This window comes from Sturnus vulgaris, chromosome 6 (assembly GCF_052056855.1).
Source record: "Sturnus vulgaris isolate bStuVul1 chromosome 6, bStuVul1.hap1, whole genome shotgun sequence".
NCBI classification, from domain to species: Eukaryota; Metazoa; Chordata; class Aves; order Passeriformes; family Sturnidae; genus Sturnus; species Sturnus vulgaris.
In genome coordinates this window covers 15458714-15477420 of record NC_142248.1, presented here as the reverse complement: position 1 = coordinate 15477420, position 18707 = coordinate 15458714, and the positions used below count along the sequence as shown (strand labels likewise).

Sequence of the window (18707 nt, the reverse complement as noted above, 5' to 3'; positions counted from 1 at the left end):
TGAAACTTGATTTGTTAGTCTTGAATCCTAGAATGGAACTTCAAACTATTTAAGATTGTTTGCACCTACTTTTGTATTCCAGATGCCCATTTTCACATCTCGCCTTGTGTGTTTAGGATTAGGGAATAGTATTACACATTCTTCACGTTAGTTGTTAAAATACTGTTTATTTTCTTTTGCTAAGCTGAAGTTGTTGATGGTTAAGCTGCTTCCAACACCAAGGGAGTTGCCCAACCACAGGACTTCTTTTTCCCTTAGTGAAGACAGAACTGACTTTGCAGGCACCTTTGACTACACTTACTATCTGTTTACACAAGAAAAAACATAACCAGTATGAGCTCTGGCTAGTTTGTCCTGTCCTTGCTTAGCCCCGAACTGCTGGTCAGCTCCTACCTGTGTTGTGTATTTCCTCTGTGATGTACATGCCTTCTCTGTAAGTTAATCCACCTAGAACAGGAGTCCCCGTTGCTGGAGCCAGTGAGGGATCAAAAGCATCAATGTCAAAACTCAGGTGAATTGGTCTCTGTCTCCTGGGACAGAATAAAACAGGAAAAGCAATCTTAGAGCCTTAAACTTTTTCTATGTGCATTTCTTACTGTCCAGGCTAATCAGCAAAGTAGCATCAAGCTCCTTGAACCATGTCTCATATACATTAAAAAAAGCACCTACTCAGCGAGAATTTGGTTGAAGATAAGTACTTTACTTCAAAGCATCTTAACTGGTATTTGTCATTGTAGTGGAATGATATAGAGAAGTGTATGATACAATCCAGCCTTCTCTCCTTTTGTACAGAAAGCCAGGGTGAAAGCTGAAACACTGATGTGCATGGCAGCTAGGATGGAGGAAGCATCGAGCTCAAGGATTTCACTGAAAGTTCATCAAGATGAGCATTTTTCAGGTCAATGCTTAAGGCCTTCTCCAAACCCTGCCATGTATCCTAACTGCTGAAGTAGTAAAGGATGATCTCAAACCTAAATTGTTAGTTACTTACTATATCAGCTGCCAGCTGATGACAGCTTAATAAACTGGACACTGCTTGTCACTCACGTGAATTATTTAAGTGGTAGACTGTTGTACTTCCAACTTACTGCATATGCTCAGTAAGGAGAAACATCTGGATTACCATCTTCTTTATTTGGCACAGCTGCAGCTAGGAAGGGTGAGCACACCTTTAGAAAACAGCAGCATGCAGCACAGGTTCTAACCTGTGGGAGAGGTTACCCTTTCTAACTGACCCTTTCCAAACTCCTAGACTAGCATGATTTGGTCCCTGACCTGGTTCCCCAAACTTGAACAAGGGTCACAAAGGTGGCAGTAGTGAACTGCAGTAAGGGAATGGTTAAAGTGAACTTTATCAGCTGCACTGGCAGCCACCATCAGGACATTGTGTGGGAGCAGTTCAAGGAGGAAGCCATCAAATGCTTCCACCTCCCATACCAACAGCTCATTTCAAGTTACTGTCAAGTTGCTGTATGTATTTTTAAAAGTAAAATGTGTATCCTGCACTCTGAGTTGATTCAAACATCTTGTCCAACTGCAGAAAATACAGAATTAAGTAACAGAGCCAAATAGTATAAAACAGAGCCACAACTGTACTGAGTGTGTAACTTGTCTCAGCCATCTGCCAAACACTGTGAAATGGTTCCAGTGCTGAGACTTTCCCGTATGCTGGATACTGTCACTGTTCTGTACAGCCACTTTCCATCAAGTGACCTTCACTTAACTTTCAGGAAAACAGATCTTCAACAAGAGTAGTTTAAATTAGATAATAGTTTGTTACCTGCCCATCAGTTGTTCAAAGGTTCTTTCCATAACTTTCTGAATTCCAAGGCGGTCGATATCCCTCATGGAAAAATACTGGATGTCAAAGTTCTTCAGAATATAGCTATGAAAATAGTTTTTAAAAATCAATCATTATTAGTTTAAGCTGAAATCTAGCAACCCTTATGGACATTATTTCAAGTTCATTATTTCAGCCTTTACAAAAATCGTTTAATCTAAACCAACTTACTACTCAGCTGGGTCCACATCCCTCAAGCCAATGTACACAATATCAGATGCTGAAAGGCAGGGCTTTAGCCAGGAAAAGCCAGGAAGTTGTGGTACCTGCAAGCAAAGGTTTAGTATTAGGTCAGTTTAATGATATATCTAAGAAAACGCTATTTAATGCTTCCCTGAAAACTTTGGATTGATTTGTAACATCCTTTCCCTCTCTAAATAGAGAAACTTCTGCACTGGAAGGTTTGGCTGATGTAATAATTCCTTACTTTCATTCCTACGTTCAGCCCAGGTAAAGTAATATGACTTTATCTGACTTGAATGTTAATGAAGGTTTTAACTCTTCTACATTTTCCAGTTTGAAGAGGAGGAGGGCTAAAAAGCCCAAATCCAAATTTGCATCAGTGAGGGTAAGCAGGAATGCTAAAGTAGAAACCGAGATGTAGATACAGGGCACTTCATGGTGATGCTCTGTAACTTACCCAGTACATTATTCTTAGATGGAAGAATGAAAACCAAGGCAACTGTATCTTTTTAGGAGAACTACCAAAGTCATGAAAACTTAAAAAAAGAGTATTAAAGATGGATAAATCAAAGTGGGAAGTTGAAAAAAAAAGAAAAAATAAGGGGGGGGAAAGCAGGGCAAGAATTTGGGCCTCCACAGTGGGTTACATCATGCTGACTTTTGATGCAGAATTGAAGAGAGTAGGTCTAGGCAGCAACTGAAAGATTTTGAGGTCATCATTTTTCAGCTTTGGTAATTAAGTAGTCATGGTATGGAATATTAAAACCATTCAGTTAGTAATACCTACTAATTTTAAGAGTGGTTTAAATTAACTCAGATTTCTCTTCTTCTCCCAGCTCTGAAAATGGCTACATTTTCACAGCTGTCAAGCAGCTCAATTACTAATTATATTCTAATTACAATATTGGATGTTTTTAAAGGTTAACACACCCATAGCTATATATAATTACACTGGGTTAAATTAGCACAGATTATGAAAGTATTTGCTACTCTAAGACAATGACCTGAAACTTCTCCAGTTATAAATTAAGAAGAGGGATAAATGAATTAAGAGACCACTAGGAAAATTAATTCAGGTTTCAAAAAGGAATTCTGCAAAACCCATCACCACATCATAAACTGAGCATAGTAATGATAATCTTATCAGATACTCTCTATTATTAATGATTCAGTAGATTTAATACTGCAATTACACCTCTTTGTTCATAAAGAAATTAAACTGAAGGTATTAACTGCCTTTGACAGGTTCTTTGCTTTGTTACAATGGAAAAGGAATTGCTGATAGTAAAGCCAGAGGTGCAGGCATTTTCCTGGGAATCTATTAATAGCAGTTTGTGAGTTTGGATGGTTCCAGGAGCTATGAAGCTGTCAGGAAAGGAGGATGAGTTTTTTTTTTTTTGGTCCCATTATCAACTCAACTGCTGTACTGGATGAGAGTAAGAGGGTGAGCCATATGCACTTATGCACACGTAATGGTTCTCTCCAGAGAGTCAGAGGGGTATTAGCCATACAAATCATTGTCAAAGGCACATTCTGCCACTGCTAAAGAGCTGTGTAAAAATCCATACTGTTGTAGAAGCCTCGTGGTACCAGCAGGACTCGTGTTGGTTTCCCCCCTTTAAACAGGAATACAGTAGGGTATGAAAAACGATTGGGTTCACACACCTGTTTGTGCACCTGCACAGCCAAGCCTTGTGTGAGCTGCTTCTGCACAGGCATCCAGACTGCTGGAGCCGAGGTGGGCTTGTGACAAGATCCCGTAACCAGCACCATCCCTGAGTACCTTGCCACTAAACATAGCCTTATTTTATCTTTCTACTGCTGCTTGCAAGAAAGGTCTGCTCCCCCACTGACATCAGAAAGCTTACAGGTATTCTTTTAACATGTCCAAAAAACCCAATAATTGTAAAAAATTACTGCTTTTCTATGCTGCTCAAGAACTGGAACCCAGCAGAACAATATCTCCTCCTTCCTCAGCTGACACAGAGCTTTAGTTTTTGCATTACTTTGGGAATTGTAGGGATTAGATAAAGTATGTAAAACCGCCAAATTATTCTATTGACATGGAAATAATTCAGAAGAATTTGCAGGAGAAAAAGCAGAATAGCTTTACCAGAAGACTGCAGATTAGCCATGCTGAACAGGAACTGATGCAGTGGTATCTTCAGTAGCCATACAGATTTAAACATGCTTGTTCTTGCTTGGGAAGGGCATACCTCCAGCAACACAGCACTCCAAATGCATCAGAGAGAAACTAGAAATTTAGCAGTAATAACTAGCAATGCAGAATGCCAAAATTAAACAGTCAGGTTTTCTGCAGCACCAGCATCCATTCTCAAGATGCAGTTGCTGATCCTGCCCTCACTCTCCAGGCCTGAGCTTCAGCAGAAGTAGGATTGTTGTATCAGAGTTCCTACTGCTGTTCACTGCACAGGTGCTGCAGTCCCCTGTACAGGGTGACACAGCCCACAGCTAAGCCAGGCAGAGTACGTAGGCCTCAGGTCAACCTACTGTTCAGCATCTTGAGAGCAGCAAAAAAACAGGCCATGAACATTCCATGTGCCCTAGCTCTTTTTGATAATTTGACCTCTTTCCAAGAAAAAGGCTCTCTCTTTAAAAGCTCACTGCAAGCAGTTACAGCTGTTCTGATGTGTAATATTTACAATGGAGCCAATGCCAGAGGAGCCAGTTAGGAGAGATCATACAGGAATAGTCCCTGTCAGGCTCCAAGGTTGTCAAAACATGGAAGAGCCAAACTAAGCAGAAGCAGCGTGCAAGGTATGCAAGAACCAGCTGTTGCTGGAGGTGAGCTCAGCTCAGCTCTCACAGGCTGGGCTCGGGGGAGGTTCCTGCTCAGTTGGTAGCAGTGCTGCCATTGTCCAGCCTCGGCCACAGCCCAGCTCATGACACAGGAGCAGCACCACAGCCAGCTGCTCACTGTGCAGCCCATGTGGGTGCAAACACACAGAAAAGCTTCTTGTCATTCGTGGTTCTAAGTGTCTGTGTTTACATGTGTTTGTAGCACTTGTTTGTAAGTGTGCCTGTATGTGCACGTGTACACACACAGTACCACATATTTTATCTTGTACCCTGGCAGAAAAGATCTGCATTTGCAGCAGGTAAAAAAGGACCTCACATCAGCAATGGTGCAATGCTCTGAGGTTGCCATGTAGGATAACTGCAATCAGGATACTCACTTTATCTCGAAGCTCCCTCAGGAGAAATGAAAGGGGTTGTCCATGGAGGCTTCCAGACTGAGTTGTGAGAGGCGTGTTGATATCAGCATGTGCATCCACCCAGATCACTCCGAGGTGTGGGCACTGCCGTGCATGGCCGCTGACAGAACCAAGTGCCAAGCTGCAAGTAACAAAGTAACAAAGTCATTAGTCACCTTTTCTCCTTCAGAACAACTACAAGGACTATGGGAAGTCCCTCAGTTTCAGTCAGCCATGCTGTTACATTTCTACACATCAGATATCTGTGACAATAAAGGGAGCATCCCATACAAATGCATGGCATGCTGCTGCCATGATTCCAGGAGGCCAAGTAACTCTACAGGGCTACAGTCACAGACAAGCCAGAGCTCCCTGCTGTCTCTGCTGTCACCCTTCCCACACACTTCATCTTCACCTGCTCTAGATTCAAATGCTCCAGAACATCTAGCCTTTTTTTTATTCTAGTCATGACACCTTTCCCCACAATTCCTTCTTGCATGCCTTACCATCTTCAAACAATTCTCAGACCAAAAGTTAGTGAAAAAGACAAAAAAGATTCACGTTGTAAGATATATTGCAAAATTATCTATGTGTAGGTTTTACAAACTTATTCTAAGAGGTGATGGGCAAAAGAGACACATCACTAAACATTCAGCAATAAAGAAATTGAGCAGTTCCTCTGAAGGAACCTGATGAGACACTTTCCCAAAGAGAAAAACCTCAGTTGTGTGTCTATACAACTCATCACAGAGCAGTCTGGAAGTAAGCAGTACTGTCTGAGAAGGTCAGGTTTTTGTAGCTGCCTTCTGTGTTCCACCCTAAAAGCCTGTCCCTAAGGTATTGCCAAGAAATAACCCCTGAGTTGTTCCTTCAGTCCCCTTGATTTTTAAATTAAATTCTTGCACTCCAAGTGTCAACATGCAGCATGAATGAATTGTTTTTAGGTCAGCTCACCTGTGATCACCTCCTAAAGTGACACATCTGTGTCCAGCAGCTACTGCTCTGCTCACTGCATCAGCCAGCATCTGGCTGGCCAAGCCCACCGACCGCGGATATAAAATCAGGTTATTGTACAGCTCATCGTTGGGAACTTGAGTGAAATTCAAATCTCCAAAGTCGTGCACTTGGCATCCTGGGAACACAGCAACAAAAAGAGAAAGTGATTTATTTAAATACCTTCCCAGGGAAATGCTCAAAATTTCTTGGGCACGTATTTGACTATTTGCATGGGATGCAAATGCACAGCATTACAAATTAGGAAGTTTAAGACATTATCAGCCTAAGCTCAAGACAGCTTTAATTTAGCAATGAGCTATGCCACTCATAAAAAGCCACTTATAAAAAGTTTGTATTTTTAAAAAATTATGATAAATTCTGACATGAAAAATTATAGTCTGCATTGCTATCTCCCTTCCCATTTAGACAGATTGTATACAACCTCAAATAAGCTCAATTGCTCAAAGGTACCAAGAACACTTTTCACTAACTATAGCTACAGTTATTTTACATTTTCAAAGTCCCCAAAAATCCAGGCACTAAAGTGCTAAGTAACAAATAATATAATTTTGTTACAGTACTTCCAGGCAACTCCATGGAGGATTCACTAGTGCTTTGTTAGGAGAACCTGTCCATTTTCTCAACACAAAATAATTCTAGAAAGCATTTTAATTCTGGGACTTTGATCCCAAAACTTTGAGATCCTTTCATTGCCAGTTGCAACTTGATTGGCTGTTAAACCTGAGAACATTCTGGGTGTAAAACTCAGCCTTTCCTCTCAGAGACTCTTTAGTTGAGACAGGCCTCTCACTGCAGGTTCTGATGAGGGCAGTAAAGGCCCCAAGGTATTTACAGCTACAGCAACAGTGGCTTAATAAGACCACCCTGAATACCAGTCATGCCTGTCCCCTTGCTCCTCAGAATCAGTGTCTGTTTGCAGCTCAAAGCATCCAGGCCAGGGCTTGACATTTTGCCTTTAGCCATCCTATGATTAATGGGACAATTTGAAAACTTAAGGCAAGTCAACATGAAGAAACAGCCTACTTGGGGCTCTGGGTTCCTGCTTAATTTCCAGTAAGCCATTAGTCTAATGTCTAGGAAACTGGCTCTGTGAATTTGCTGGATAGATATTGCACAAAAGCATAGTTGAAAACTACATTACTTCTTTATATTTTTAAAGGGAGTTTTTGCTGAAATGAATGGAGGAAAGTTATTGAGTCACTTGTGCAGGTTTGGTGCTGGGAAATAGGCAGCATACATTTTATAGCAGGGACATAGGTGGGCAGATGTTGGGGTATTTGCAAACGAACATGTCAGCTGAGCACAGCTGCTCAACAAAGGATTGAATAGATGTCTTAGCAACTCAGAAAACATATTCTCTGCAGTGACAGTAATTCAAGCAGTAAGGAGGACCATGACATACCACTCCCTGCTTTTCAGAAGGCAACATGGGTACCCAACTGCTTTTTTTTCCCTCCACTAGACAAGACCTAATTAAGCAACAGGATGAAGGCTCTGGAATTTTGAGACCATTCAATTTGAATGTGCTAACTGATCTCTGTGACCACTACCTTTTCTACCCTCTGTTTATTCTGTTGCTGTGCAGAAGCAGAAAAAAGTTGTGAGTTCTAAGATGTTCAGTAAATGTTAAAGGTTTTTTTTATTTGTGTCATCCTGCAAAGGCAACTTATCCTACACTACATATGCACATGGCTACACATTTCAGTATTTCAGAGTTTGATGAAAGTACTTCAGCATGCCTGGGAGACAAGTTTTGGAAGTAAGACTTCGATGGGTATCAAGGTCTTTTGGAGATACTCTTGTACAAGGGAAAAATGCCTTTGATCTAATATCTCTGACATCTGTGTGAAGTAAATCTGCAGCTGGGAGCCAAATGCAGTGAGTTACACATTGCAGGACAAGACATCACGGTGTAATGGAAGACTACAACTTTGCTTTTGTTCTCTCCTACAGGACATACGAGCACATGGCAGTATTTTTACCCATTAAAGGATGAAAAGCAACTTCCTTTAATTCTATCACAAAGCTCCACCTTCAGACCAGTATAAAACAAAGATCCAATCATGCCATCATTCCTTGTACTTCAAGGAATCAATTAAAATTCTCCAGGTTGTGCTCAAGGCAGGCCACACATGACAGATTTGAGCAAGTCTGTTTAGAGAAGTAGCAAGTGCTTAGTAATTTCTGCTTTACCCTGCCCACTTCCACATTCTCATTGTAGGGCAAAAAGACTTGTTTCAGCTTCTGAATAAAAAAAAAAAATATTTGTTTCTTAGGATCATCAGCTTTATACAGCTTAACATTTTGTGGTCAAGAATTCTGCATTCTTCTCCACTTCCTGAACACGTGAACTCAATTCCCTCTATTTTTATAGAAAAGTCTAATGTCTGTTAAAGACAATAGATGCCTTCTGTTTTTGTTACTATCTTCTGAAGTTTAGATAGGGTTTGTGAACCTTGTAGCAGTTTCTTTTCTCAGCTTTGTGCATCCCTTGTCTCCAGGCCTGCTGTTTTTATGTGCTTGCAGAGGACAGCTCAGGTTTCCCAGGGTGATAAGGAATGTTTTCAGCCAACTATCCAAAGGCCATCTGATTAAGATACATTTAATCTCAGAAGTACATGCTAATCCAATACTCAAACATTAATATCTTCTCTTACTATTATTTCTTTTAATGGTGTCTAGTGTTTTGAAAACTGGGATTAAATGACCTTAGGGCAAAGGGAAAGCTTAGTGAATAGATAGTGCACAGAGAAAGATTCACAGTACTTAAGATATGCCATGTATCCCAAAGTGTGGGAAGTGTATGTGCATGTGTGCACACAGTTTTTCAAATGCCCAGATATTAGAGATGAAATAAACATGCACATTTGTCTTAATGGTACTGAACAAAGAAAATCAGTTTAATACATCAATATCTACTTTAATGATTTGACATAACTTTTATTTAGAATCTCAGCTATTCGTCTAAAACTTAAAGACCTGAATTGTTTTCCATTTCATCTGCCTGCTTGCACATAGATTTAAGTTTATTTCTTAAATCAAACCTCTCTCAACTGCATTATTTGTGCACAGAAATTGGTCAACAGATAGACATGCTGTAGGGCTGTGCAATCTGGGGGATTTTGCTGTTATTTGGCAATTAGTGAAAGATTTTATAATCTACCTCATCAAGCACTTATTTTCTTTGGTAGCTGGGACGCTCTATTTATATAGATACTAATACTTATAAACAAAACAGCTTTTTAAATCAACACCTAAAGATAACATGAAGAATATATGGAACCTTTTAAAAGGCAGTAGATTCAAGTTCTGAAAGGTAAAAAACGCTGTGGGCAGACAGGAAAGCCAGCTTCTTTACATTCACAGCATCCACACTATTTGTCAGTGAAGCAGATCAGGTCTAGCCAGGGTTAAAATTCTTTTAAATAGGAACACACTGTAAGTACCATACAGCACGACATTTTGCTAGTAACTGAAGAGTATGAAATGAAATGTAATTAAAAGTCTTCTGTTCACATGTTCAAGCCCTAACAAATTACTTTCAAATGAAAAATATATTCTATTTGATTCATGAGTCAATTATTAACAGTGCAAGAACTTTATAACAACCAAATACATACAAGTCAGCTCCACCAACACTCTGGCTCAAGCAGAGATCCCTTTTTGAAGTGAGGAAAACAAAAAAGCAAGCCTGAATAATCTATTTCTATTACACAAGCTTTAAAGAGATACAAGGGAGACAAAGGTAGCAATGTGAGTACAAACACACGGTATAGTTACATAACTAACACGTGCATATGCACAACAGTCCTGTCAGAATGAACGAGCAGCATGGAAAGGCAGCATCTGCAGCTCAGGAGTGCAATCCCCAGTGGTTCAATGCCCCCCCTCTGGCATCAGAGGTGCCTGGGAGCACATTTCAGCCAAAAAAATTAATAAATTAGCTTGAAATAGTTTGCACAGTAAATCATTCCCAGGTTGCTTTCTTTTGACCGGAACAGGTTAGGGAAAGATCACACAGGCATTCAACCTGCATAATAAATATAACAGCTTTGGGAGGCAGCAAATGGGAATTGGAAAAAAAGCACAAGGAACATGGGATAGAACTGATCTCCCAAGACTGCCAGTTTACACTGGGCATTTATTAAGAAAAAAAAACAAGAAACAAACACCTAATTAATGGGGAAAGTAAATCCTCTTCTGAATGGAACTTCCCAAAGTTACTAGACCTTCTTTCATATTTTGTTATATAAAGCTGCTCACATGAAAGCATCACTCCTGCAAACTGTTTTTTCAGATTATAGCATCACATACTAAATCACCACAAACACAGAAAGGTTTTTTGAGATGCAATGATTGTTATGAACAATGTTAATAGGAAAATTTAACATTTTACTTCCCATGAATGAAACCAAGTTATCATCCTTCTTTTCAGTACCAGCCCATTGGTTTATGGTGGGGACTTTGCAATTCTTTCTCAGAGATACTGTCAAAATGTTACACAACAGCAAACAAATGATTCAATTCATTATGACCAGTGCATTCTGAAACTTTTTTTTTTTTAAGGCAGTTTTAACCCTTCAGAATTATCCAGGATGTGTGTGTGTGCTACAACTACACTAATGAAGTGCATACTTGCATTTTACATGAATAGGAAATTAGGCTAGCAAGGTATCCATTGCAAGAGACAGACTTCAGAAGCCTAATTTAATCATAACCCTCTTGCTAGGAAGTTCATTACACAGCATCTACTTCTCTTTAAACTGAATAGGTATCTACTGGAAGAAATCTACTGGATACGTAGTTGATGGCTCAATAGATTCCTGTCAGTTCTAAAATTTCACTTCCTAAAAGGCAAGTTCTTGTCTGAGCAATTCCCATCCTTTTTTTGAAATTTTGAAAGGTCTGGCTTAAGACAAAGTTTCTATAGCTGTACATTTTTAAAATGCTTCATCTCCTACAAAAGCAACAAGCAAACCCAATTCCAACTGCTCCCCCAAGTCTGTAGTCAAGATGTCCCTTGCATAAAGTGAGCCAAAAAATATTTTTCCAACCCCAAATCGAGCAGCCACCTCATTTCCCTTTGAACACTGCTTATAACTTTAATCTCTTATGAAATTCAGTGCAGTTGACCTTAAGAGGAGTTCAAAAACGTCAGTCTGAGGTGTTGGGAAACATTTGCACTGTGGCTTGCATCAGAGAGAAGGGTGTAGCTATTGCGTCTGCCACACCTCCAACAAACCCTGCACACGTTCTAATTCCCTTCAAATAAGCTTAACTCAGACACAGTTCCTGATAACAAGGGCACAATGGGGCGCTTAGAGCCATGAGGACCACAATGCCAAAAGAGCCTTCCTCAACGACAAGCACCTTGTGCTTTGGATTGTTACAGAAGTAAGCAGTTATTACATTAACCAGTTATTACGTTAACCCAGGCAGGTGACACTTGAGAGGAAGGGAGAGCGGAATATATCAGATGACTGAAATTCTCTTCCTCCCTCTTAGCCAACAGGGAGAGACTAACATCTGATCTGATACTTCTTCATATACAAATGAAAAATCTTGGGTTGTTGGTCTGTGGGTTGTTTGGGGGGTTATTTTTGTATTTAACTTCAGTGTTTCATTCTCTGCTTTTCAGCAGGTGGTGTTATAACAGAAATTTTCACCTTTCATCCAAAACCACTCCTCCATATAAATAAAAAAAAAGTACAAAATCCCCAAGAGCTCTGTTCATTGACTTGACTCTAGTCTCCACTTATTTAAAGATTAGAAGAAATAATCAATTCAGCATGATCTTTACCAGCATAGCTTTATTTTTAAATATTATTTTTAAAGGTATTTAAACTAAATTGACACATAGAACAATTACAGTTAAAGCACCAAGTGACATTTACCTCAAATTCACAAAGATTATTTTAAAGCCAATTTCACAGAGTGCAACCTCGAGTACGCACCAGCCAAACGGGAGAGGGAAAAACAAACATCAAATTGATGGCTGACACAAAGCTTTTCATTCCAAAGCAGACTGTGTATTCCATCAGCATGGGGAAGGGAAGAGAATATCAGAACCAAGTGACTGCAAGGACTGCTCTGACTCTATTTTCAGTCTTGGCATTTTTCTCCTGACTTCCAAGGCTACTTGTAATCATGCAAATACTGAAGGTACAACATTCAAAAGGATAAACCACATCTGCTGAGCAGAGTTGTGCACAGCAGAGCACACTCCCCCAGGGGAGCTTATCCTCCCCTGCTCAAGGCCAAACAGCCAATGTTGGGAAGAAGCAACCTAAAAACAGCTCTCCTCCAAAACCCCAGCAGGGCTCCTTCTGCCTGCCAGGTCATCACAGCCAGTTCCTGGCTCCCTTCCCTCACAGAGTGGAGCAGCACCTGCCCTTGATGCATTCTGACAACTGGCATAATTTCAAAGACTCACTGCAAATTCCAGTTACAATCAGTCCCTTTGGCTGTGCTTTGATTTTTGACAAACCACTGGTCTTTGAAGGAAACCAATCATGGCTAATCCACATTTGAGAGGTAAACAAGAATAGCAGAGTCTCATGGATCTTTATCTCTGTATAAATAAAAAGAGGTAATTAAATCTAGTTCCAGAAATAAGTTGCAGTACTACATAAGTATGTTGTACTGATATTATTAAACAGAAGTGTTCGGGCATGCTTATGTCTAAGGGAAAGGAAAGAGAGGAGGACTGCCATTTATCCATTCCGTTTCAGGGGAAAAGAGTGGGGAGGGTGTTCCTGGATAAAAAAAATGCATTCCTATTTCTGCTTTGTAGAGAGGAATAATTAGGTGTTAGTCTGACCTCTTTTTGCTATATCCAAACTGATTTTTGTTCCTGAGAATGTTCTTAGCAAATGAATGCTCAGCACCAGATGTGGTCAAAAATAAAAAGACATCAACAGTAGCATTTCTTACCTCAACAATGCAGAGATTAACTAAACAACATGATGCTTAAATGCCAGCAGTTATTTAGAATTTTGCCTGTCTCCCACTTCATCAACAGCAGAAAACATAACTCAAAAAAAGCCAGATTCTGATGTTATCTATACAATAAATTTAGACTTTATTGGAATTCTAGAGATTAGAGATATTTGGCTGGCTCTACTAATGTCTTTACAAGTTTAAAATACTGAGTTTTAAAGAGAAGCAACTGAGGTAAAAGCTAGTGCAAAACAAAGCTAGAATCTAATCCAAGAATCCATTCCTCACAAATGTTGTTTCTAACATGCAAAACCAATATTGGTTTAAATACAGGGCAAGCAGAATAGTATAGTTTATCAAATTCTTCAGGGATACAGGCAACTCTTTAAACACATTTACTGGATGGACTGATGAACATTATTTCCCCAACAATGCAGCTGTAACTCTTGCCAGTCCAAATCTGCTGAATGTCAGCACCTATACTTATATAAGCATAATTGGTGCATAACTAAAAAACTGTTTATCTTCCTTCTAAACTGTTTACTGAAGAAGATTTAGGTGGATAAAGAAGAAATATGTAGCTGTAGCTACCTCATGATTTATTAAGAGTGATACTAACCATATGAGCTATCCTGGTGAAGAAGCAAAGTAGCACTGCTATTTCTGGCAGCAGATGTCAATAGGAGTCCAATGATTTTGGGCGAAGCAGTAGCACAACTCCAGAGACACGGGGATTAACAGCTCCACGCCTCTTTTAGAGGTTACTCCTTTCTGAGTCACTACACTGACCTCATGAAACCTATTACTGAAGAACTTCTTTCCAGTCAAACAGAAGAATGGTGCTCATTCTCTCTGAGAAGTATAGTTCCACTCTGTGGTGAATTGCAAAGACATGTGGCTTACACAATCTACCAAGCCAGCAACTCAGATCCAAACTTTGCTAGTCAATTCTACAGTAACCCAAATCCAAGTCTAAGCTCAGCAGCCCAGCTGCATGCAGTTCTAAATAAAGACCAAAAAAATTTAATTCAACAGTCAACATACAAGAATGAATACCTGGGAAGCAATCTTACACTAAAGTCATTCCCATGCCAGCAGCAGCACAGATGCTCCAAGTCATCTCAAAGGCTACAGTAAGACACGGTAGCTATCTATTAATTATAAAACTGAGTAAGGCCTTTCTCTCCTCAAGTAAGAGGACTAGGCAAAACTCTGGATTGAAGTTTGATCAGATTCTCTGCCTGATCTGCAGCAAATAGGAAAAGCTCAAAAAATTCTCATTTTAAAAAACTTCATACTTTGCACCTTAAGTAGCTTATGCATCTGCCACCTATCTTACCCACTCCTAGCCAACAAAAGTGCAAAAGGCTCTACATATTGCACCCACTTCTGTTTACTGTTAAAGAAATACACAGCCCTACATGCTTTGCACCCTTTTCTCCCCCATGCCAAGGAGTTGTGGGTCTCTGTTTCCACAAGATGGCAAGATGCCCTTTAAGGTGATAATATTTTAGTTTCCCTTAGGAGAAGAAGCAAAGCCAAAAGACAAACATTGCCAAGGTGCATAAAAATCCCCCCAGACAGAGTAAGTTATATTTTAATTTACTCCTGCTAGACTTGCACAACCCCTGCTTTTGACTTTGGAGATGGACTCTGGCTACAGTAACTCTTCCTGAGTACATCTTGAGCTACTACCAACAGGTAACAACAGTGTTCTCTGTGCTTCTAACAAGGGGATAAAAGTCATATTGGTGCTTCAGAGTCATCTCTGACAGTCTAGTACAGACTAGCAACAACATCTGCCTCTGTGCTCCCTCCTCGGATTTCAGCCTAAGCATAAACAAGCAGTTCACAGGCAGTCATTACTTAAGGCAGCCAAGAAGTTACTATACCATGTAGGTATGGTCACAATCTTTCAAGGGAGGGATCCCCCCCCCCAAAAATAGAAATTGGAATAGCAGCTCAGAACATTGCAATAGGACTATGAAAGAACAGAAATTAGGATAGGGTCAAAGGAACAATAAATTCTCCCCCCAAATACACTAGTGAAAGCAAAGTACAAAACAATGCAAAAAGTGGAAACAAAAGTTTAGTGTTCTCACTCTGAGCACTATCAACAGAAGTTATAAAAAAAGGCAGACAAACATTTGTAGAGCCAAGTGGCTGCTTTACATTCAAAATAACAAACAAACATAGTATATGCATATTACTACCCAAATTCTACCTTTTAGAGGTCCCTCCAGAGCACCTTTATTTTATACAGGTCGAGTTGAACTTGAATTACAAATGGAAGACTAATAAATCAAAACTTTAAGTAAATAAACTTTAAAATTTCAGGCAAACAGAAGAATCTGATCACCAGAAATCTCTTCCACTTGAAAGACTGTGAGGGCAATTTTCAGAGTTACTGTTAATGCAGAGGAATACTGCCTCTTTCCCCCATCTGTACTTCTTTAGATGGCCCAGAATCCAGCCTCACTCTTGTACTGGGAAGCATCATTCCACATTTCATGCCTTGTTTCAAAGTTGTAATGACAAGGAAAATCAAGTTTATAGCATGCTTTCATATCCAAGCATGGAATGAGGGCATGCAACAAACACTTTCCATATGTGATGCCTAGAGAGGCTACTTGGAACAGAGGCTAGACAGTGTCAAATACACAGGCCCTGTGGTCATAAATGCTTCAGAACTAGCTAACACAGATGAAGAAGCCCTTTATCTTAGACAAATGTTATTTCTTTTTAAAGGAGAAACCTGGTCTGCTGCAATATAATCTGTCAGTTCCTGTAAAACAATCAAGAATCCGTGAAAATTATTAACTCTTATAATAAAACAGATAAATAGAATAACCAAAGTAATAATTATACTGTCACTCCAGTCATACTGTGGCCTTCTTAAAAGTATGAGCAGAAAGTTCATAGCGTTAGAAAGACAAAGAAAGCAGCTAAAGTTTTACTGCCAGCATACCACAGGACTCCAAGTAATGGCACTATTACAACAGTACTGCAGCCAAAGCTATCCTGGCATCCTAGGGAAGAAAAATAAGCAGCCCACACAAAAACAATCATTTGTTAAGTTTCCATGAACAACAAATGCGTACAGTACAAAAGGCTACATGGCAGCACTCTCCTCTATCTACCACCCTCCCCTCAAGCAAATTGTCTTTGCACTGTAAATCACTGCTCTGTGGATGCTGGTGACTGTCAGCATTTCAGGATGGGCCCTCACAGCAGAACCTGTGCTTAAAAGGGCTGCAGAGATTTAAGCAGCAATAGACATCAACACCACCTTAAAAAACAAACCAACCCCACCCCAGTGGAGGAACATGCAACTGCAGAAGGAAGAAATCCCAGAGCCTCTAAAAATTGTAACGGAGCAGCAAGAAAATATCTCCTTGTGCATTACTGATTAATGAGTAAACAACCTATAAGAAACTAAGCAGGGAAAGTATTTTTTAAATTTAGTTTAGCTTGCTTCCTTTCTATCCTCATAACATTTTGATACTGGAATCCAGAAAGGGCTTGAATTTCCCTTTCTTTCTACAAGCTCCTATTGAAATAAACTTGTGTCAAGGCAAATGAGAAGGCCTTTTCTTCCAGTTTTTAATTTTGTTGGGTTTTGTGGGTTTGGGGTTTTCCTCAAAGAATTCTTACAAAGTGGAAAACATTAGCTCTAAACCACTTGAAAGAGAACCCCAAGCCTTCCAGTATAAAATTCTGTTATTGATACAAAATAATCTGCTGCTCACAGTTTTATTTAGAAGAACATCCCCCTTTCAAACCTAGTCATTTGTTAAGTTTCAAATAAACTTTAGGCTCAGTAACTATTCTAGTACAAAGAACCTCTTTTAGATGCCCTCGTCCACATTTACTGAGATTATAGATCATGTTCACTAGAATTCAAGTACTGCCAAGGATGGCAAGTGTCTGTACTTTGCACAAAACAAGAGAGGAAAAGAATAACTATTCATTTGGCTGCCAGCTGGGACTTTTCAGCTTGTGAATCATAAGATATGCAGGATAAGCCTACAGCACTGCAAAGAACAATTGCTTCTGTTTTGAAGAGTTCTTACAATTCAGAATAAAATTGCTAGAGGGTTATTAGGCAATTATCTCTGCAAGCATCTAAACTCCACTGACACTAACCACCCAGGGAGCAGATATTGGCTCTTTCTGTGGCCAAGCCCTGCAATCCATCCCATCACACTGTTTTCAGTAACACTTTTTATATTAAAGATTTTCCAAGACACAATTCAGCTTTACAAGTTTCTATCCCTCGTGTCCTGTTTCTAATAACTGTAGTACAGCTTTCTACAGGTCTCAGCTTGTAGAAGTAATAGATGTGAGAAGCTGAATCACAATTAAGTGCACGAGTTTGCTTGCACAAAAAGACCAGAAACAGCCCATTCACAGGGTGGTATTTGCAAGCGTTTTCAAAGACATCAGAAAAGACCTCATACATAAAACTGAGGACTTCTCCAGAAAATTCTGAATTTCATCACCTCGAAGCATACGAATCTTTTAGGAACAAACTAGTAACGAACACAGAAGGGGGGAAAAAAAAAGGCAAAGCCCGCACTATGTGGTAACCCGAGGATCACAGTTACTTCACGGTTTGGATGCGCTGAGCGCACACAGCGATGCAGACGGCCTCTCGCCGCCCCGGCTCTGCCGGAGTCGGCACGGGAGCAGCACACGCTCCATGTGCCGATGCAGCGCTCGCCGTGTCCCCCGCTGTTCTGGGCAGCCGGAGCGCATCGCGGCCGGGGAGCCGGGACCACCGGCGCTCTTTGTTTCGGGACCCCCGCAGGGTACGGCTCCTCCCGGTGCGGAATGCGGCAAGCCTCTGCTTCCCGACACCGCCGCAAGGCTGCGGGCATCGCCGGCGCCGGGGCACGGTGCGTTCCGCGAGTCGCGGAGGCAGGAGCCGTCTCCCCCCGCCCGCAGCCGGAGAGCGGCTGAGTCACGCTGCCCCGTGAGGGGCGGGGGGCGATGCGGGCACCCCGCAGCCCCCGCCGTCACCCCCGCCCCGCCCGCCGCGCCGTGCTGTGCTCACCGAGCCCGGTCAGCCGCTCCACCAGCCCCGCGGAGCGGAGGGTAGCGGGGCCGTGGTCCACTCCCCGCCGTTTCTGCGAGACAAAGAGAGAGGGAACGCGTCAGACAGCGCTGCCCGCAGACAGCGGCTACGCGAGCCCCGCCGGGGAGGGGAAGCCGGGCGACCGCGGCACCCGGCGCCCCCCGCGATGCCCACCTGGCCCCTGGAGAGCGGGGCCCCCACCAGCGCCACGGAGTGCGTCCGGCGGCGCAGCGGGAGCGCGGCGTCGGGCTGGGCGCGGAGCAGGCGGGCGAGGGTCCGGCGCAGGGCCATGGCGGGGCGATGCTGCCTCGCGCCGCCCGCGCCCCGCTCTCTTCAGCGCTGCGCGCCGCCCCCGCGCGCCGCGGGCCCGCCCCCCGCGCCCCCGCCGCCCGGCCAACGGCAGCGCGCGCGCACGGAGGTGTGTCCCGCCCCCCCT

General features: G+C 41.6%; 1 protein-coding gene across 1 annotated transcript in view; it reads right to left on the bottom strand.

The window, feature by feature from the left end:
- Positions 1–18707, bottom strand: part of ARG2 (arginase 2) — a 19638-nt gene extending 931 nt beyond the window's left edge. Inside the window, exons 1-7 of the mRNA XM_014869439.2 lie at positions 18446–18707; positions 18251–18323; positions 6193–6370; positions 5221–5380; positions 2012–2106; positions 1781–1885; positions 394–530 (exon numbers count right to left, since the gene is read on the bottom strand). Coding sequence (XP_014724925.1) covers positions 394–530; positions 1781–1885; positions 2012–2106; positions 5221–5380; positions 6193–6370; positions 18251–18323; positions 18446–18562 — 865 coding nt within the window. The 5' untranslated portion in view covers positions 18563–18707. The remainder of the gene's footprint in view (positions 1–393; positions 531–1780; positions 1886–2011; positions 2107–5220; positions 5381–6192; positions 6371–18250; positions 18324–18445) is intronic.